General features: G+C 43.3%; 1 protein-coding gene across 2 annotated transcripts in view; it reads right to left on the reverse strand.

Moving 5' to 3' along the window:
- Positions 1–220: 220 nt before the first annotated feature.
- Positions 221–22,989, reverse strand: part of LOC147269726 (synaptosomal-associated protein 25-B) — a 38,293-nt gene continuing 15,524 nt past the window's right edge. The window contains exons 3-8 of one of the 2 annotated variants that reach the window (XM_086189768.1): positions 21,692–21,733; positions 15,463–15,511; positions 8,792–8,909; positions 4,397–4,516; positions 3,733–3,877; positions 221–1,953 (exon numbers count right to left, since the gene is read on the reverse strand). In XM_086189768.1, the coding sequence (XP_086045894.1) occupies positions 1,885–1,953; positions 3,733–3,877; positions 4,397–4,516; positions 8,792–8,909; positions 15,463–15,511; positions 21,692–21,733 (543 nt within the window). In that variant the 3' untranslated portion in view covers positions 221–1,884. Of the gene's footprint in view, positions 1,954–3,732; positions 3,878–4,396; positions 4,517–8,791; positions 8,910–9,152; positions 9,271–15,462; positions 15,512–21,691; positions 21,734–22,989 lie in introns of both variants that reach the window. The other variant, XM_086189777.1, reaches the window with a different exon arrangement.

Here is a 22,989-nt window from a genome sequence, read left to right on the forward strand (position 1 = left end):
ATATATGCAACGGAATTGAACATATAGGTAACCTTTTTGCGACATCTATGTAGCCTGTTTGGGAACCTACAGTATATGTGGCATATATGCACATACATGCACCATATAGGTTGCATATAGTTGCATATATGCAGCATATAGGTTCTTTCCATGTGGGAATGTTTGTTTGTTTGTTTGTTTGTTTGTCATGATTTGAACTCCAGAAAAAAAAAAATCCCAGTTTGGTTCTACAGTTATGATGGTTTTATTGGCATTATTTTACAGTGATGGTCACAGTCTGGAAAGGTAAGGAGACATGAAACAAAACAAAAAAAAAGAGTGGCACTGTTGCGGGGGGGGGGTAGATACGGGGCCTCTCCTCAGTGTGGCCTACATATGGAACATGCGCTTGCCATGTTAAGATATTTTTGCTGAGATGAATTAATTATTCAGTGTCTTTCAGGAGGACATGCACTACACACTAAGTTCACCGCTTGATGGCGCCAGGGTGGGATCATGAGTAAAGAAGTCTGGCCTGGAATGTGAGGAGGTTGGTTGTTGACCCCTCTGACCTCATGTAGGGCAGTTGGACGGAGACGTGTTTAAAAACGGACTCGGACGTACTGAAGTGTTCGGTCCGACTCAGCTCAAACTCTTTCCATCACCTTCCACAACATTTGCTCCTGTGCACGGAGCCCCGCAGTGGCCGTGAAGAGAAGAAAAATATGGGCATAGAGAGAAAAATATCTTTTTATATACTGAGGCCATGAGACATAACGCTTTCCCTCAATTAAGTTACTTTGAGGCCACAACTTAAAACATTATTTTACCTTTTTTTTTAAGAAACAGTTACATCCCGTGGCCTCAAAGTAACTAAAGTGAGGGAACAAATTATATCTCATAAAAGTAACTAGATTAAGCAAACAAGTCATATCTCAATATTTAAAAATCTCTCTCTCTCTATGCCTATAATGTCTTTTCTCTCTCCTCCTCTCTCCCCCCAGGCCTCCATTTTCTCATCAACAGCACTGTTCATGTCACATACAAACGTCTTTGTGTTTCCTAAGCTGAGCCTTCCGATACGGATGCGGGGTTGTGAATTACCTCACAATTACCTTGATTCCGAATGTTCTGATTTAGCTCCCTGAGCAAAAGGTTTTAAATACAATCTGTGGCATCAAATTGCTCCGTCAGTGGAGGAGTAACGTTGCGGTCATGACCCAAGAGTCACATTGTCGTCTAAAAAGCTCCTGGACTCGGTGTGCGTGGTGCAGTTCTGCCTTAAATAAGTTGAACCAGAGGCCGTAGTTGAAGCTGTGAGGGTTGTTTGCTCGCTATGATGACGGCAGCCTCCACGTTTAGCATCACAACAGTTTAACTGGTGAACACACCACGGACAACACCAGAATACTGACATGGGGAGATGACATCTTAGAACAAGACAGAGTTTATATTACACACAGACTTAAAAAAAAAGAGAGAGAGAGAGAAGAAAATAGGACAAGTTTTCTACATAGATGCAGAAGCCGGTTTAGAAGTACTATGTACATGAGTGGAGGGATTCTGAGTGGGCGTTCTAAACTATAATTTCTGAACAAAAATCAAAAGTGCAACGACACAGAATAACAGTAACAACACGGGGTGGAGGGGGCGGAGCAGAGTGAGGAAGGGCGGGGCGGTATTAGAGGAGGATACTGTATGATATGTGCATGTGTGCAAACTTCTATGTGTCACAATAAAAGCATGATTCTGCAGCGCCTGCTGTCGAACAAAGGAAGCTGGCGCCGGGCGATGGTGTCAGGGGCTGCGGGTTTGGCTTGTGGTTTTTTTTTGTTGTTGTTTTTTGGTTGTTTTTTTTTAGAGTGATTGGGGTTAAACAGGGATGAAAGCACTTTTCACTTCAGTTTAGCCACTGCCCAACATCTTGGTAGCGCGCTGGTTGGCTTCGTCAATCCTGGTCTTGTTGGAATCAGCCTGAAAGGGGAAAACACTGGCCGTTAGCAGTCACACCAGCCAACTGTAATCACCACTGAACAAAAGACACAATTGGAATTAGATTTTGTTTGTTTTTGTTTTGTTTTTTTGTACGTTGACAACGGAAACAGATTTTCTGCTTGAGTGTGTCAAACCAGAGATAAATCCGCTCAAAATGAGCACATCCACTGTTACATGGCCTAATGCTTAGCATGTAATCCCTCCTGAACATCAGCTTGATGCCCCTTTTTTCCAGATATGCTGCATTTTATTTACTGTGAGCTTGATTCTGACACTCGAGCCACAATTTCTATCTTTAACCAGACGTATAAATCAAATAACATTAGTCCTCCTTCATGAAATGCATTGTTACACAGATAAATTTAACCTTCAATTTAGTCTTGCAGTCATTGTGTGCCTCTAGTAACACGGAAGTATTTGCGAGCCTGGTTAATTACCACTCACAAGAGCCACTCCAGCTATTTTTAGGCCTTATTATAACAGTAATAATTATGATTGGCAACATTTTTTTTTTCCATTTCTATGATCACTCAAGGCCTTTCTAATCCTCCCACGTAAAATGTGGTTGAAATAATCAATAGGGAGCAAAGATGTACCAGCATTGAGTGAGAACACAACGACTGAAAACAGCAACGCGGCATCAGTGCGATATCAGACAATAGTAGCTGTCAAAGTCTGCCCACTGAAAGGGTTTATTTTTATCACCATTCGGCTCAGATTGTCATTTTCAGTGTCTAACATCATTGAAAGGCTCCTTTCTTTTGGTTTCACTTTCACTCTCTTTACAGGTCTTGTAAGGGGGGGGGCGGGTTTTGACATTTTGTCACCTGCCACACGAGAGGAACTGCCACAAATGATGAATTTCCAGAGTCATGGATGGATATTTAGATTAGTTTGATTTGGATCAGACATTTTAGTGTGATTTATTTCACCTGGAGTACAGTAGAGCGGAGTGACAAGTTATTAACAGACAGAGGAGTCTGACTCAATGGCGGCGGCGAGACCACGGAGCTCGGTAAACTGGTGGCGTTGCTGTGGTGATCAGGTGTCCACAGAGGAAAAATGCCACTATTATTAAGAGCGGGACTGATATTATACAGGTGAGCCCAACAATGATGAAAATGTGACACAACTCGACATTGTGTTCGCCCCCCTGATCGTCACCTCGGGGCTTGAGACATTCTGACACGTGGCCGAAGTGAACTGGAACAGACAGCCGAGAGCGGAAATTATCCATTGAGTCAGTAAGTGAGATTTCAGAGCGAGAATTCAGCTACTTGTCAGGCACGCATCTATCTCCGTCGATCCATCTCTGATTGTGTCGAACACTGAGCAGTCAAAGTCTGTCAGTGGTTAAAGGAAAAAAAAGCTCACTGTGCTCTCACTCAGCTTTGCTCCCTATTTACCATCGCTTGAATCATGCTTCCATCACCTCGTCTCGTACGTAAACCTAAAGCTCATCTGTATGTTCTCCGTGATCCTCGCGCTGTAGTTACATGTTTCCAATATTTTGGAGTTTCACACATGTACATGGAAACTCTGTTTACATTGGATTTGACATTATTCTGCCTCCCAGCAGCTAAAAATAGAAGATAACAACAGAGACAGACTTGTTTTCATCTGTAAGTGGGGAAAAAAAAAAAAAACTGTGCTGAAAAGCAGCTGCGACAAGCGCTGATTCACCCTCTCAGACACATGCACATTCTATATTCTCCATAGCTGAGATGTAATTATACGTCCTGAGTAATTGTGCAGTACCTTATCCATGATCCTATCGATCTGGCGGTTCTGGGTGTCAATCTCCTGGCCCATGTCCAGGGCCATGTGACGCAGATTGCCAATTATCCCACCCACCTGCTCCAGGTTCTCATCCATCTCATTCTCCCGAGCATCATTTGTTACCCTGGAAAAACAAACCAGGGGGAGGAAGTGGAAGGATGAGTATTGCTGGATAGATCAGGCTTCACAAAACGGAACTGTTGTAAGAGTTGACTCAGATTTGGCTGTTTGATGAAACTGACAATGAACATAGCTTTAAATATCTGCGCTCTCCCTTTAAAACACTAAAGCGCTACGTAAACAGAGGCAGTACAACAGCAGCAGCAGTACTCCTCTGCTCTTTTCCAGGGGAGAATACTTGCAGATTCCTGTTTTTGAGAGGTGAAAACAGTCATTATTCCATCTGTGGCCCAACTCAAGTGAAAAAAAGAGTGCCTGAGCTCCGCGACTACTCAATTTGAAGAATCTCAGTCGACATCAGTAAAATCAGTTACAGTCTCATTGGGAATCAAATATCCCAAAATTTAAGGGTAAAAGAATCAACCAATATTACATAATAAAATAAACACACACTCTGAAACACACAGTTCAGCAGACCTACACACACAAACACACACACACACACACACACACACACACTTACCTGCGGATGAAGCCCCCACTGATGGCCATCTGTTCACGCTCGTCCACCACTCGAGCACCCGGCTGGCTGTTCACCACGCCGTCCTGGTTCCCTCCCCAGGCCTGGCCCCCGCCCTTTATCCTGGCATACACACATCCACCAGTCAGGACCGCCGTAAACGCTTGAATGTAAACTCTTGTTGATGTGTGAATGCGCGTGCATGTGTGTTTGTGTGTTTGCGCCGGTGGGCGGATGTGTACATGCATGTCTCTGTTAGTGAATGTTATCGAGTGACTCGTTACTAAAACGTACACATGAATATACATTCAAAATATGTCATAAATGCATTGCATAACATGGCAACGAGGTAATTTAGCTACTAAAAGCAACATGCCACCCACGTATAATAATGTTACATGCATGCATTTAGAATCTGTTAGTGAGCAATTGATCCAACGTGCAGATCAATTGAATTTGAGCACAACAAGCTCATAAAATAGAAAGCAATTAAGATTCTAAGGAAACCATTTCCCACAAGAGAGCACAATCACAACATAGTAAACAGAGGACACACACACACACACACACACACACACACAAAAAACAAACACACACACACAACACACATGAACATGCAGAGTGATTGGAAACAGACACACGATGCAGGAAGGGAAACATAGAAAAGGGAAAGGATCACATGATATCAACATGCGCTAAAAGAAAGCCACACAGATTCATTGTGAAAATCAACCCTGAACAAAACAAAACAAACAAAAAAAAAAAAACATTAGAGAAGAAGTTGTGATCAGCCCTTCATTTCATCTGGATGGATAGATCTGTCTGATGATACCCTGCATGCAGTCAAATAGGCCGGTGTAATTCTTAGCGTTTGTTTCATTATGCTTGGAGCTAGAGCTGTCACGATACCCGGCTCTTACCGCTAAATTATTCACCGTCATTATGTTACCCTCATTTCTATGGAGCATTTGATTGGATTATCAGTAATGCAGTCAATCAGATTTGTCGAAATGTCTCATTCTGTGTTTTGAGCGTAGCTACAGTATCTCACCGAATACATGGAGTGACCACCACCCAACACCGCATCACATGATGGTGGCACGGAATGTGTTAAAATTGCACGGAAGCAACACCAGAAGACAAATAGGATCTTGTTTTGTTTCTTTTTTTTGCGTCGGACACAAAAATTTTTGCTGACTGGAGAACAAGATGCAACATGAGAAAGCCTGCGTCTGGGGGCAGGTTGGGGTGGTGGGAGCAGTGGGGGATGGCTGTTCGAGTCCCATTGAGGTTTTATTCAATCAAAATGTTTCCTAACCAAGTGTTTCATGTTCCTCATCAGACCTAAACTGTGTGAAGAATTCACAGAACATTATGTCCCAACAGCGAATGTAATTTTAAGAAGCTGTTGTCAGAAAATAACGATAAAATGAAATTTTCTAAAATATAAAACAACTTTGCAGGCCAGGTACAACTTTGCCGCTGAGTGATGGTTTCATTCCCTGACCGTTCAGCTTTTTGCTTGCTGGGATTTTGGAACTCTCTATCACTGTCACACACCCCAGACCCTGAGCCCGCTAGCGAGGAGCAGCCTGCACGCCAAAGATGTTGAACTTTAACAAAGGGTTGGATCGTAAAATGAGGCAAGTCTGTCGGGGGCCTTTCGGTGTATAGTTGAGAAGATGTACGTATAACGAGTATGAATATCTAATCGAGTTTCATGCATAGAATGTGGTGTATCCCGTCGCTGCATCCTGAACTTCGCACCATCCACGATGAAGATGGAAGGTTTTCTTCTCACGATGACGCCGCGACAAAAGGATCCGTGTGTCCACCATGAAAGAATCTTAACCAGCGTTCTCGAACTCTAACCAATGTTGTGCCACCATCATGTAAGACGGGGTTCGATGAAGCCTGTTGAGATAGTTACTGCCCCCGCATCATTTTCAGTCTTGTAACTTGTGTGTTACCATCATTGTCAGTGATTCTTTTTTTTTAGTATCACAGTGGTTGTCTATCCAGATATATCGTGACACCCCTACCTGGAGCACCTGATGAGAGGAAACCAACACCGACAAGTCGCTTTTTGTTCACTCTTCAATGAGCGATGGAACGCTGTTGTCTGGAGGTGGTTAACGGCACCCATCTGATGCTCCACACACAGTTCATAACAACAAGCAAGAATTATTTTTCTTATGCTATTTGACCCAGGGCTGCCATGTCTAGATCCGATGAACACATGACATAACCACAGGATTACATAATGAGTGGTTCATGACAGGAAGGACCGAAGAGCTATAGAATAGACAAGTTCTGAACCCAGAAACATACCTGAACAGAACCAAAACCGACTGAACGGAAGAAGTCTTCCTACTTGATTTTTTTTTTTTTTATTTACCTGCTTTTACAGATTCGTAAATTTGTTTCTGTGCAACTTATGACAAAATCTTGTGTGAGAACACAATAATAATTTAGTAAGGTGTCTATTGAAGTATCTGTTGTCTAGAAATGTAGTTACACAACAATCAGGCATCGTGACAAAAACAAAACAGCGTGTACTGCGCTGGTACTTGGCTTTACATGTACTTAAAAATGTGAAAACATTAATGCGTCATGTAATGTCCCAAAAACTATGCCAGTATAATAAATATACATTGGTTTATCAGCCACTTGTGTTTTCTATAGCTCTGAAAACTATACAAAACATCTAATGGTCCCAGAGTAGAACAAGCTCAGACTTGACCCGGCGGCCATAGTTTGGCTGTTGAGAGTCAGAGAGATCATACAGGAGATTGGCAAAACTGGTCCTAGGAGGCCAGCTTCGTGTCACAGATGTAGATATGATGTTTGTTAGATCAGTTTGCCAACTCTTGAATGACAGATATTATCATGTAGGACAGTCCTGAGGGAGGAGAAGGAATGACCATCGAGGTGTCGCACATTTATAACCTGTCGCCTGAAGTCTTGTCGCACATTTATAACCTGTAGCCTGAAGTCTATCAGTATGCCAGACGTTACTGAATCACGGCTAATATGAAACATCTCCTAGCCTGTAAATTGCTAAATAAGGAACCCCTGCAATTTGACGTAGAATAATGATCACATTTTGCTGGTTTTAGTTTGTGTTGGTGAGTAAACAAAATCGACACATCTCATGTCAAAGACATCCAGCTGTAGAGGTGTTTTAGCCAAAACTCAGCGCCTGCAAAATGTTGCAATGTTACTATTCACCCAACATGAAAGCTTCACATTATTGTTGTTGTTGTTGATTTCTGTAACGCTGGATTGTGGGTTTTAGCGGCAAGATGACTTTTAATTTCACTGTTTTTCTGGCTTTAAAATTCCAGTGCCAGTTGGGATTAATGTGTGTCCAAAAGCTACAGATTCAAGAGAATATTCCATCAATAAGAGAGGGGAGCAGGAATGAGTGCTAAACACCTGAGGGACGTTCGCGCCGTGGGGGTTCCTGCCACCGCGGCTGCTCATCAGTGGCTAAACAAGACGACAGTTGTGGTTGTTGTGGAGCTTAAACGTCGTCATGACAACCACAGAAGAAGCGTGAAGCAAGTTGTGGTGGCAAAGTCATGTCAGGTGTATGCTAGCTTTTTACTTCTAACAATTAACTTTATGAAATCCTAAAAGTGGTGTTAATTTGTAGAAATTGTCTTCCATAAATGTTTTTTTTTTTTGGTACTGATAGAAAATCCATTCTAAAAATTCCGTTTTGGGTTTTTTTTTTGGTCCAAAGTGAGCCAAAATAAAATAAATCCTTTTTTGGCACTGATATAACAAATAGTCGATGATAATTGGGGTCATGATTTGAATATTGAGCTACAGCACAAGCAGGCTGTTGTTCTTTTAAATTGGCTGCATGTGTCTGTGTTTCAGGAGGATGAAGTAATCACTTAAAACAACCAGAAACATGAAACGACACTGATGAGCTGCCTGAACGTCAAATAAGCAACTAGTTTATGTATTCTTTGGTTTGGTTTACATCATGTTGAAGGGTGTTAGGGTGAGGATTCAGGAGAGGAGGGTGGGGTCGGGGGGAGGGGGGTGTCCGTGGTGGCCAAGGATCCCTGCTGATGCTGCTACCTGCCGGAAGAGAATCTCTCATCCAATGTGGAATGAAGGGCTTTTGAGGAAAAAAGCCACTGAGGCTGGCTAGAAAATAAAGCGGTGTCAAAACCTGTTGTGCAGATGTTTATGTTGTTCATGCATGCACACCATCGTTCGCACACACCACGCGTGCTGGTGCCTGGTCAGAGAGTGTGTTGTAGTGTCTACAGGCCTGACTGCTCACACCACACTTCACCATGCTCTATACACCAGAAGCATGTAGACGGGTAGAAGCAGAAAGGCAGGCACATGCAGTCGGGCAACAGAGGCAGCACCTACTTGTTACAGGGACATGAACATAGACCACAGAACTGTCCTAGATTGTTCAAATTCTTTTCTGCATCCTTCATGTCCTTATTGATTTGGTCCATCCCCTCCTCGATGCGCTCCAGTTGTTCTGATTACCAACACATTGACATTTTTCCAGCAAAAGAACGAAAGCACATGAGAAGAGAAGAAGAGGGGGGGGGGAAGAAGTCACAGGTGGAAGGCAGGGAGGGGGGTAGAGAGGGGAAACAAAGGAGAAGAGACAAAAGAAAAAGACATTGACTGTGACAAGAGAGACATCAGACATCACCATCACCACCACCACCACCACCACTGGACAGGCAAGAGCGCGGGGCTCCTGGCCGATACCTACTTTTTAATACATGGGCATATCAGACCACAGCATTGTCCTATATCTTTTAAATCTTTCTCGGCCTCCTTCAGGTCTGCGTTGACCTTGTTCATGCCCTCCTCCACACGATCAAGTTGCTCTGGTGAGGACAAAGGCATGAGAGCATTGAAATAAATTTGACTGGTTTGTTTGGAGGGGTTTGGCGGACTACGCTGCAGCGCAAGAGGCAAGATGCAGAAGGCAAAGCAGGCAACAAGCTCTACGAGTACCTGGATGTTTGTGTCGACTCGATCGAGCTCGTGGTCAAGAGAACTGTTTCTTGCATTCTGCATAGTTGCATTGCTTTTGTGTCCTACCTCCAACGGGACGCCGTTTCTGATTAAGTATTTCGTCTGATCAGTAGCTTCATCCAGACCTGCATCTGCACATGAAGATATTAACTCTGCTGCTCTGTCTGTGTGTTAATACACACCGGCGGCAGCAGCAGCGGCTACTCATGAACCTGTCGGCTCTCTTGATGCTACGGGATTGAAATAGATGAGAAAACAACCCAAGACAAGATCATCAGGTAAGAAAAAGAGGAGGAGGAGGGACTTCAGAACAGGCACAAACACATGAAGAGTCCTGTAATGTGATAGCAAATGACTGGAGCAGCAAATCAATGAAATAAGTCACATGATGGAAAGCATCGTTCAGCCACTTCCTTAGTGGGACGGTCAATAGAGCGCAGAGCTATAAAAAGACCCAAGGTCAGATCTTCACCCTGGCTGGCTAATGGTTGTAGCAGTAATCTCCATCAGTGGAAGTGGACACTGTCCTCCAGGAAACACTCTGACAAGGTTGTCTGAAGTGATCTAATATCCTGAGTGTGACCATGCGTCCCGCTTGCTGTCGTTATGTGAACGCTCTTAGCCACATAGTGGAACATTCAGAAATGGGAACGTCCTTGCATTTTCTCTGCTTTCGGTGGGATGTTTGTCATTTGTTCCCATTATGTTCTTACTAAAACGTAGTACAAACACTCTAAAAATGCTGGCTGTAGGCTGTTTCTGGCTGTCATGACAGCCCAGATCTTCAGTCTGGATCCATTACAACGTTTCTGAGGAGTTCTGCTCCTAGTGAGTTTCAGTGATAAATAAAATGACATTAATCATCAGGTGAATCTCACCGAGAACATCGCCTTTCTAACACAGATGTTTCATTTCATTCAGACTCCCCTCAGAACAATTTTCTCAAGCAGTGACCGATAGACTATTTGGTCCTGAGGTCCCCATCAAGCGGGGACAGCCCCTGGTGGGTGTGTCTCCGTGCACCAGCAAGTAAAAAGACTGGAGCAGCTTTGAGGCAAAGGTCTCCTCCTGCTGGGTGGATGAACTGCAGGTGAAGGCAGCCTTGCCAGACTTGAGCACTTTAGTTTGGACGCGGCGGACATTTTTTGACCACTGAGGGTCCAGCCTCACACAAGACTTTGACCTGGTCCAGTTCAACAACAAACATCTTGTATGGATGATAACATTCTGAGGAAGAGGAGCCGAAGAAAGATGAATTTCTAAACTCAACACCACAGCAACTAATAGGGAGCTTTATATCTTGGATGTTACCATTATGTTACAAACAGTTACATGTCTTTCATCACTAATCCCAGACCGAGAGGAACGAGAGACGCAGAGGGAGGAGGGAGAGTGAGAGAGAGAGAGAGAAAGAGAGAGAGAGAGAGAGAGAGAGAGGGAGGAAGAGTTTATCAGCTCAGCTTCAGGCAGCCAGGCCAGACTCCTCCCTTCTGTCTGGAGATTACTGAGGGACGATCTTGTCTCTCCTCTTCTCTACCGGACAATCAGTCACACGTCTAACTGATTAGACTGTAGGATGATTGGAATCAGAGGAGCAAATACATAACGACGCCAACGATTTCAACTACATTGATCATATGTAACCTCTTTTTATCGTATTCAAAACACACGGGCTTTTAACATTGTTATTATCTTTTATTTTCCTTGTGGAATAAGCTGCTATTTCTTGCATGACCCTCATCTAATTACTCCTCTTGTTCAATAGCACTGCTCCTTTGTCATTGAGCTCATGTTATTCTTGCATACAGAGCATCGACAGATTCCCTGTAATATTCTGCTCTATTCTTGTGCGATATGATTACAACCATACAGACTTGTAATAATGTTCTCTCCGGTTCCATAGGTGATATTCTCAGATTTGTTATGAGTGCAAAACAGTTCCTTGCATTTCTGTGAATGTTGTCTCCTGAGTCGGTTTTATTGGGCGTCATCATTGCACTGTTGCCCATGACACATTTCCATCAGGGGAGAATGAAGTTTATCTTGATCTTGAATATTTTAGTTAGGGATCATCACTACAGAATCTAAATAAATCTTCTCCGGGGATCGTAAACCTCCTAACATGAAAAACCTACAGAGAAAATATACAAGAGTCATGAAAACAGTCATGTAAGACCCTAAGAAATGAGCTGTCAACTGTTGCTTTTTAGAGAGCAGCGTAGAGATGAGTCCTGCAACGTTAGCTTGCAAAGATGATCATGCTGAGGAAAACACGCAAGTCTCATAAACTTTTGTTGCACACACAACTTTTGTTCAGCAAAAAAAAATCATATCTTGCTATTGTGATGCTAGCATCCAGGTTGGCCTTCCAAAAAAAAAAAAAAGGTAATCCCTAATATATGTGGAATTTCCCTGAAAGTAAGGAGTCACCATTCAGCTCTGCTCCAGTCAGCAAATGCTAATAAATGACAGGTCGGCTATGCAGCGTGATCTCCGTGTTCAGCTATCATTATGTACAAAAACCCACGCTGGTCCCTGGATACACACCTTTGCTCCGGCTGGCTAAGAGTGGGAGTCGAGAGGTTTCGCCGGGGTAAAGACGTAATCCATCAACCCTGACTGTAATTCAGGTCAACATGCATGTAACAGGCAAGAAGGGAGGAACTCATTAACTGCAATGAGACCTCCACCAGGTAATACATCACCACTACACATGACAAAGCTCTGTATGTAGGAGCGCCATGCGTGTGCGTGTGTGCGTGTGTGTGTGCGCGCGTAAGGGGCAGTGGGATTTGTTAGAACTGCAGTTTAAGTCTCAAGACCCTGTGGATTTACCACAGGCGAGGGCGAGTTATTACTTACAGTCTTTTTTTCTTCTTGAATCTTTCTTGGTGATGTATGAAGTAATAAATCTAAATTACAAGACAAACACGACATGGCTTCACTACCCAGACTGTACGAAACAAGCGGATTGAGTGGTGGGCTTTTGAAGCCTGAAGCATTTATACCACCAGAGTGACCTTAGGCGGATGAGAGGGTGGAGCCAAATCCTGCCATAATCTAATTTATCATCTATTTCATCCTAAATTGAAATATTTAGCATTACAAAATTCACATTGGGCAGCAGAAACAGAAACTTGAAACGAATGCTTTTGATCTGTCAATTCTTGAGAACATCTGAGCTCTTAAGTTCATTTCCATGGATATTTTAGGAAATCTGACATCTTTTTGTTGCGAGTGGATTTGCCCCCTGCTGGTGATTGAAAAGAATGCAGGTTAAGGTGCTTCTGAATTTGGTTCGAAGTTCAGCTGCAATCCTTCTTCGCTCTGCTATCATCTTAATCAAATCATAATCATCCTGTATGATGATGAAAACATGTTATTTCCTTAAACAGAATGTCAATGAAATTGCTCTGAATGAATGAGTGTGTCTGTCAGCACAATTTACAACTAAAAAAAAATCGGGACAATATGGCTGCTCCGCTTCCATACTGCATGATTTGAGCCACATTCCTGTGCGTGCTGCCTGTTATAAACTGTGTGAATATGCTGGTTAAAAACTCAGCAAACAGAAGAGTGGGGAAGTGAGAGCCGATCACACCTGGTCAGGTGAGATTCTCCTAATCGGATCACTCGGGTTATCGCAGCTCTGAACATGCAGGTGCATGTCCACTTCTTTGATACAGTCCATGCTTGAAAGTAAAAGGGTTGAGTAGCCGACTGGAAGGGAGGGGCAGGTAAAGAGAAGGATAAACCACAAGAATTAAGATAAGAGAGCGCTCCATCATTATTGCAGTGTCTCCGGGCAAAAGAGGGGAAAAAAGCGGAGGTCGGGAGATTAAAGGGAAAGGAATAAGAGCAAAAGCTGGCAGATAGAAAAGAAGGAGCATGATAGAGAGAAGAAGAGACAGATGGGGGATCAGGTATGGAGGACATTAGCTGAAAGGCAGAGGTAATTCAAATCTGTGAATTGATTGACGTCCTACGATAACAGCCGTGTGCTGTGCACCGTGTCAGCTGTTACTCTCAGGGGAAGAAGACAGGAGGGGAGGAGAAGAGAGAAGGCTAACGGGCTATCTGTTCCTTTGACAGACCAATTAGGCTGCTCTCTCATGCGTGGAACACGCTTGTATACACACACACACACACACACACACACACACACACACACACACACACACACACACAAATGTACTAAACACACAGACAGAGCAGGAACTCTGGCTGGTAACAACACGGGAAAACATTACCAGAAGCTGCTGTGTAATTAGTATAAACTTTTCAGAGGAGAGTTTTACTGGGAAGGACATGAAGGTGACAGGTTATATAAAACAAACTGTGGGTAATGAGGGAATCTGTTAGCTTGTGTATATTTTGTTCTGACAGATGCTATTTGACATGGTGATGTCAGGCTGAATTATGGGCTTAAAGAATAACAACTTTACAAGAAGAAAAGTTAGGCCTTTACTTAGACATCAAGTTTATATCTATTCGAGTAATTTGTCATACTTTCAAGGATTAATGAGAGCTATTAGATGGAAAAAGAAATCATGGAAATAATAATTCTATCCATTTCCTCGGTTGGTTGTTTTATAATTTTAAATGTCCTTGCGTCTTTTTCTTTTTTTTAATGGTTTAAATCATTAATTGCTGTGTGCTTTTTAGCACCAACCCTAGGGAGGTTTCTGAGCTGCTCTGGCGGTGGAAGCTTGAAGTGACTGATCACTAATGTTGCAGGGGTTCATCATCTATGAACCACAAGCACAGAATCCCTTCAATCCATCCAACGGTTGCTGTGGTACTTGGTTCTGGGCCAAAGAGCAAACTCTCGACCTCCGAGCTGTGCTGCCTCCACCTTTCTGCTCAAAATATACCAGCACAGTGACTTTCCTGACCTTTTCCCACACAGCTCATTGTGGAACAATCCTTGTTAAGTTCACAAAGACTCCCGAGTAAGGAAGAGCGCACTGGTTGTCCCAATCCTGGCTGAACTACACGAGTGACAGAAATAGCCTCCGTACAGAATCGGACCTGATTGCTTCTGTAATCATGTCACGGAGGAAACTGCAATATATATATAAATGTACAAATGATGATCATTTTCCTCTCTGGATAGATGAAAATAAAAATACATGATAAATAAAACAAAGTTTACGGAAGACTGTAAGGTGATGTAATGTAAATATAGGTCATTTACATTCATGGTGAATGAGTAAGACTGTGATTTCGAGCCTTTAAGGTTTTCTTGGAACAGAGGCTTCGCTATCCAGACTTTTAGCTCTGCAGTGCAAAGGCTAACTGACTACTTTTGGTCCAAATTTAGTTACAGGACAAAACGACATATATAGGACTCCAAGCCTCCGTCTCTACAAGCAAATGTCGCACTCAACACATCGAGTTATGAACAGATCTGTTTGAGGAGTAACTCACCGGGGGGAAGTGGATGGAGCAGTCACGTCATACTACAGTTTACCTGTTAACAGGATGCTGGAATCGCAATGTCAAAGCTGAGAATAAACGTGACCATGACAACTGAACGTTGCTGTCGCACCACTACCAGAAGCATAGAGGGCCAAGTAACAGTAAGAGTCACTATACTTTTGGCAACAAATCAGTTTTTGTTGTTGTTTTTTAGCAAATAATCATGAATACATGTAGCAAATCTATCGCTGAGCTGCAGGCTGCAGATGTGAAAAACACTGTGCTGCTGCCACGAAGTTGCAGGACCTGAAGCAAAAATGAAGCAACTGTTTGCGTCAACAGCAAATAAGCCGAGCAGAAGTCACCAGCCACATCCAGTAAAATCCTGCTAGCTGATGTTTTCATCAGAGTAGCGGAAGGCGCTCAAAACTACTCAACTACTCAAGTAAACTGCGCCTCTTCTCAAGCGATTACGGTGTATATAAGCATAAATCTAATTTTCTGTGTGTCCACACAGTTAAACTGGATGTTCTGCTGATGACGACTCTCTCTTAGCGTAAAATCGAGAAGCGAGAGAAGGCGGAGCCAGATGTTAGAGGGATGGTGTCGAGGGGACTCACCTCCCTGCTCATCCAACATGACCAGAGTCCTGATGCCGGCATCTTTACTCTAAAGGACAGACAGACAGACGACAGCAAGAAAGAGAGCAGAGGGAGAGGAGGGAAAGAGGCAGAACAGCACAGTTGAGCAATAAAGTGATAAAGCGGAAGCAGCTTGACATTAAAGAGTCTGACATGTTCTCAAAATATCAAACTATTCTTTTACACAAAAGATTTAATACATCATAACTGAGCCAAGACTGGAGCAAAGGGCTGCATGCAGAATACTACGTGTCAATTAAAGAGCAAAGGCATGCAGCGCGGAAAACTGTGAGGCGTTCATTTGTTCTCTAGGTGGGGAAACAAGAAGCTGACTTGGTCACATGACCCATGACCAACCATTAACCTTATTTCTACATGCATGTTTTAGAGGCAAGTGTCAAGTAGGAACAAACTTGCATGACTGATGTGAAATGGGACATGAAGGGCAAACTATTTCTACTCATAAGTACATCTAAGAATGAAATGGCCTGAACTTTTCTTCAATGACTGCAAATATTGAACATTTTACTCCAAAATATTTGTCAAGCAGCTAAAGCACCTCAACTCAGATGTGAGATCATACAATAATTAACACTATAAACTCATTAATTACATCCCAGCAGAGGTGGGTAGTAACATGTTATATATGTCTGAGGGTTTTTTTTTAAATAAAGTTTTATTTTATCAGTAGTTACTGGGCCATATACTTTTCTATACTTTTACTAGCGCAGCTTGCATTTGTGAAACACTGTACATTTGTCTCCAGGGTTCTATAAAGCCGTGGCGGCACATCTTGGCCGGTGTGGGCATCAGTAATGACCTATGACCTGACCAGAGGCAACCAATGGATCCTTTTACACAGCAGCAGCCATTTTCATCAGGTCTTGGTAGGGCAAATGCAGGCGTAATCAATCAAACTAATTGGAGTCTTGTTGCATTCAGGGTCCATTTCAGTGGACCGGCACGCACACCACCAGAGCCGTGACCCAGCTAAATGGAACAGGGCCGTTAATAATTACATCCCGCAATGACGAGACGCTGCAGTCAAAAGAACCAGTGGGCCGGCAGAAGTACTGCACTTTACTGAAACACATCTTTAGTCCAGTCTGTTTCTATCCATCCATTTTCTATACTGCTTTTCTGTTAAGGGTCATGGGGGGGTGGCGCCTATCCCAGCTGACGTTGGGTGAGAGGCGGGGTTCACCCTGGACGGATCTCCAGTCCGCCGCAGGGCCATCAGGAGCAGTTACGGGTTCAGTATCTCGCTCAAGGACACTTGGACATGGACACCGGGGGAAGTGAGGATCGAACCAGTGACCTTTTGGTTGCTGGACGGGCACTCAACCTCTGAGCTGGGCAGCATGGTTGACAGGACAGTCAGACAGTCATTCCTGAGTGAATATACAGTGGACTTCAAATTAATCTGATACCAACACCGGCCAAATAGCACCGCCAACGTCCATCTTATTGGTCAATGCCAAGAGGCGCTTTTCTCTCAGAAAACAAATCTCTGTTCCACATGGAAGCCTCTGCATTCATTACATCCTTTATTCAAGTTTTTTTCTCTAAATTTGTCCATTTTTAAATTAGAACTTCTGTCACAGAGCAACTGACATTCATGAATTAATGAAAAATATGACTCTCCTGAAACCTACAAAATGGCAAAAAATAAACAAAGAAAAAAACAGGACAATCTCCAAATACCACAAATACATTCATGCATGATCCTGCAAAGATTCTCAGGATAAACGCATCCACCAAATGTCTGGTGTTATATTTGTGATGTTCACTGAGCTGCTACCAGAGATTTGTTGACAAAGCTCCAGAAATGTAAGACTCTGATTTGGCATTCATAGTTGGCACACACACACACACACACACACACACACACACACACACACACACACACACACACATACACACACACACACACAGATGAACATCCCCTCATTCACTGTTATCCCTCTCACACTTCAGTAAACACACACTAGCCACTTTAACTACTGCGCACAAAACACAACACAACACAACAGCTTTGCGCTCTTCATGAGCCCGAGGCTTCGTCCGACAGAGATTCAGGTCCAAAGGCCGTTCAGTTCATGCATCAGCTATTCCGGATCAAAGTGTGCTCTGACCTTCTTGGAGCAGTGATAGATGGAGACCAGAGCTGGAGGCCAGTCACATTAGCATCAGTCAGACTGATGCCGGTGGCCAAGGATCTGTTTCAGTGCGATGTTACATTAAACGATTGCTCAGAAAGGTTTTCTAGATAACAAAGTCATTCATATATGAGCGCTAGATGAAAATAAATAATACTGAGATCATCCTGGCCATGGCACCGTGTTTGTCTACCTGCAAAGCATCATGGGAAATCACAGTTTTGTGTAAGCATTTGCATTGCTCCAGAACTACAGGACAGGATATCTGATCGTGCCAACTGGCTGGAGGTGATGAAGTGAGATCACTTCTTTAACACACACACACACACACACACACACACACACACACACACACACACACACACACACACACACACACACACACACACGGGCCCCCAAAATAATTTTCTGTCCAGGAAATGAACATGGAAGGTGCTAAAAATCTTGTCAAGAGATTAATAGGGATTAATATTTCAAGCCTATTTAATCATTGTTCTTCAGTTCCTTGTGTTGTGAATCTCCCTTATTAGGCAGCTTCTATGAGGTCTGTCTAAAAAAGGCACCTAAAACTATCTTTGTCTGACACAGAAGTGGTTCTCTTCTTATCTTGGTGACATTGAATGGTTCTTTATCTGCGGCAGTCACGGGATGACAGTTATCAGATTTCCAAGCAGGCTCAGATGTTGCAGATTTAAAAAAGAGCGAAAGAACCAAGTGAGTGAGAAAACGGAGAGAGAAAGCGAGAGAGAGAAATACTGATTTTTCATTGAGATCCACTCGGCCCTCTCCTGGAATCTGTTCTAGTTCCGTCGCTGTGGACACGCTTTGACCCACATGTCCCCCTGCTGCAGAAACAGCAGCGACACATGCAGATGAAACCAGATGAGATTTACCGCCTGCACAAACAAACCCTCAGCAATATTTGGGGAAAATTAGACACTCAAATAAGCGGGAAAAAAATATCAAACCTCTGCAGATAGCATTTTCATCTCACTTTTTTTGCAGCAATCTCAAGTAATAATGAGTAACAATGTGACCTACAGCTCCTTGAAGGGAGCTGGAGCCGCTCACAAGAATAACTTCTTTATTTGTGACGCGAAAACATTAAAGAACCAGCCTCAGTTTGTGGGGGATGAAAGATTACAGATTAGCTCAGGGTGTGACATTCAAACACCCACGTCAAACTCAAACGTATGGCTCACACCAAGCAGGAGCCGGCTGCTCAGATTGTTCGCGGATTTAATGTCACTTGTTACCATTGCAACATATTCTCCTGTTGAATTATGGTAGGTTTCTAGTCGTGCACCAGCCTGAGACGATTCTCTGACCTCAGCCTCACTGCTGCTCATCCAGTCACACCTCTGATATCAGCGTTGGATTAGGACTGATGGCGTTAGCGTGCTTTTGTTACCACTGCGTGTTTCTGTCACATTCCCAACATTGTCCCTCTCATTTTCTTCTCTCTCACTTCATCTTTTTCCTTCCCACCCCTCTCAGCTGCTCTCTACAAATCAATGTGCAACAAATCTGTCACTGCGGGTGCCCCATCGCATGTTTTATTTAGGATTCTATTTGCTAACCCATATGTAAGGCTCATAAGCAAATAAGAAGTAAAAACTGCAACAAATGACTTTGAACTATATCAAATACTCTGTGAGTAAAATGAATAAAATATGAGTAAGCGAGTGTTTTATGTAACGCCATGTATCTCAGAGATGGAGGCACAGATCTGTGTTTACACGTTGATCGTATCAGCAGTTGCTCATTTAAATTACATATTGAATTATTCAATTCAAGATTTTTGCCCGTTTTTTTTGGGGGGGGGGGGGTCTAAAAACTTGAGTTGATGTGATTTCAGTAAAAAAAAGATTTTTTTTTTTTGTTTTTTTAGGAAGGGCTGCCAGGAAAGCATCAACATTCTGGATTCAGTTTCATAAGCTGTATCTTGTTTTGTATTTCGTGGACCAGTCTTGTACTGCTGTATCTTATATTTAAAATAAATAAACGAAACGTGCCGTTTGTGGTATCCAACCATTGTTCCATTCATAAATGATCAGCAGTAAAGGACAATAGTGATGAGAGCAGATGCCATCATCAGCATCAATATTTCTCCCAGACATTTATTTTGAGGGCGTGTTATCTGATCCAGGTTCAGTTGATCAGAACCGGATGGGTCCTAACAAGCAGGTATCACTGAACAGATCTCAGCAAGCTCACTGGAGGCGTGTTCTTCCTGCTTATTCAATTAGCGTAAGCTTCACTACCGTGTAAGCCCTCCTAACACGGGGGTCATGGAGCAGTCACACGTGCCCGCAGCCGCCTACGAGAAGCAGGACGAAAATTCCAGTTTCTCTGGTTTTACAGGACAATTTCACTGGTTAAACAAAAAAAAAATGACACGTTCTTTGTTTTGTGAAAAAAAACAAGAGGTGAGACAACTTTCCGCTTTGGTGTTGCGAGTACCTGTGAAAGGATACAACCAACCATGACCATAACATATAAAAGAAAGTCCCATCCCCCTCACGAGCGGGCGGGAAATTGCGCCACTTTAAGGAGTGACTGAGAAAACTGAGGACATAAACTCTAATAAACTCAGAGACTGTTTTATAATATCCACATTGTGTTATGAGAAGCAGCTTGTTCATAATCCGCGCTGCGTTATTGTTCCATTGCTGTCTATACTGAGCCGTTTTCTCTAGAGGGACACACAGAGATGAGAAGCCAAAACAGGACACTGTTCTCTGTTGTTCCGTAGCCAGACGTCGGGACATTTATCGGCGTGTTTCTAGTTCCTGACAACTGTGATACGTTCATCATCAATGCATAAATAAATAAATACATATGAATAAGGCATAAAGCTGGTGATTTGCAGATTTCTGGCTGTCAATTAACACGTATTTCTTCAGGTCGGGTGGATGTGAATCTTTAAAAACCACACATCGCGACAGTGGCGAGTGGGGGACTTGATGGTTGTGTAGATATACACCCGTCTCTCCCCTGTGCTGCGTTAGGGAGCAGAGACCCACAGAAACCAGCTGATCGCTAATTAGCTTAGCACAATGAATGGTAGTGGATAGGATGTGTTACCATTGCTCAGTCATGGCCCCTCAAGCTCCAAAAGTGGAAGTTCGTCCTCTGTGCATTCTGGTTTAAACAGATCATGTTCAGGATCTTGCTTCGTTCAAAAGGAGCTCTCCTCATCCTCTCTTACATAGTCAGCCATGATTAGTTGTAGTCACTCTACTAGTCGCTAACAAGAGGTTTTTGCTTTTGGTCAAAGTTTTGAGACGTGTCAAATCACTGCACCCACTCAGGGGTGTGTATTCTTCATTTCTGATTCTGAAATGACACTGTCTTGCAATTTTAAACTGTTATATCATAGCAAACGTTATACAGGCCAAGAGAAACGTGTGTTTGATGACTTTTGACAGAGCTATGCTACACAGACCATCCGCAACCACTCGTTGTGCTAAGCTAAGTAGCATCCAGACAAACCATAAAGGTCTCAGCTCCCTCACGCAACACGGAGGAGAGAAGGGAATCCATCCTCCTGTCTGGCTCCGCAAAAGCTGCTGAATTCCCTTGATTTGACAACGTTGGTCTGGTCTGCCCGACACACTGATCCCTCCGACTGGATCGCTGGGCTGAGTGGTCTCATCTGTTATTCATAGTTTAGCACATTTAAAATGAACAAGCATATCTTGTGACTCAGGCCTGGCCGGTCTGTGGCGTAGGTCGCTGTCCAGGTCAGTCTCAGGTCTCTCACTGAATAGTCACATTAAAACGTGGCGACAGGTCCGGGGGTGACAGAAGGGGGACGTCTCTGAAGCTACTAACAAGAACAAGAGCCCCGACACACACTGACGAAGCTCTAACAGAAACTGTGACGTCTGTTTGGTAAATGTGTCCGCTCTGCACGTGTCCTCTGAACCTCAGGCTTCTACAGGAGCTGCTGCCATCGTCCCGCGATAACAGCTGATTACCAGTTCATCTGTGGAGAGCTTTCTGGTTGTTATGACTGGTCATGTAACGTGTGTCGCTGGACTCACCTCTTCAACGAGAGCCAGCATACGACGAGTGCTCTCCAGGGACTGCAGGGAGAAACAGAACAAATCATTAGCTGACAACCATCACGGAGACACTCAGTCTCTTCAGCTGGTGGGTTGAAGTTTTCAACAAAGAGGAACCAGCGGATATTTAAATAGGAGAAATCAATGATAATTATAATTGTGCTGTTGCATAATTAGCCTTGATTATTCCTCTTCTCATTTCTGACTCATCTACTTCTCTCTCCTCATCTGATCCCAAGATTGATTATCTGATTTCCACCCTTTGTTTTCTGTCTTTCTTTTCTTTCAAGCCTCTACAGGATTCCTTGGGAAACTTTCTTTTTTGTTTCTAGTCTTAATTTCAGTCTTTCCCCTTTAAAATGCCCTCATCTCCATGCATCCATCTGTCCATCCATCTATCGTCCCTTACTTCCCTCCAATCTTTAGCTCCTGCATTATCTCCTCATGAATATTTAACAAGACTATTTGAGCTGCTCTATTATTCTGCGCCACTGAATTATCTGCTCTTCCCGAGCTGCTCTCAACTCATTAAAGAGGCCAAAGTTCCTGGGTTCCTTAAAAAAAAAGCACAATGAGACTAGAGGGAGAACAAGGAGAACAAATGGTTTAAACAAGGGAGGGTCACGTTAGAGTAGCCGTCTGTTAGCCTCCAGGGTTTGGAGATTTATTTCTGTCTTGAATAAGTCTCGAACCTTGAAAAGATAAATGTCATAAACCAAAAGTCAGTGTTGACTGTGTGTGTGTGTATGTGTGTGTGTGTGTGTGTGTGTGTGTGTGTGGGGGGGGGGGGGGTCACATGGCTAAGGAGGTCATCTAGCACCCTAAAGGTTACTGGTTGGATCCTGCAGCCTGTGTCCTTAAGCAACAAAACCCATGAAGGCCCAGTTGGTTCATCGGTCGTCAGGGTGTGAGTGAGTGAATGTGACTGGGTGAATCATCAGTGGTGGCATACAGAACCGACATGTTTGCAAGTATGTCCTTGCAATTCCTTTGGTTTTCTGCTGTCTGTTGTACCAAGAGGTCGCCAGTGTCTAATGTGTTTTTTTAAGCTGAAGCAGTAACTGAAATTGTGTGCATATTTTAGAAATAATGTTTGATGTGCACATGTTAATCAAGATAAGCGGCTGATTGATTAAAGACAAAAATAATTTGTTTTCTGGAATTTCAGTGCCGCAAAACAGTGACAGCCATCGTCTTCTTTCGATTCGTGACGAGGGGAAATGGAGCGAAGGGACAGTGTCAGTGGATAAGAATCTGCTTCCTCTGGAACGGTGTTT

The sequence above is a fragment of the Aulostomus chinensis genome, chromosome 2 (assembly GCF_037954235.1).
Source record: "Aulostomus chinensis isolate RoL2024-O1b breed Wild chromosome 2, RoL_Achi_v1.0, whole genome shotgun sequence".
NCBI classification, from domain to species: domain Eukaryota; kingdom Metazoa; phylum Chordata; class Actinopteri; order Syngnathiformes; family Aulostomidae; genus Aulostomus; species Aulostomus chinensis.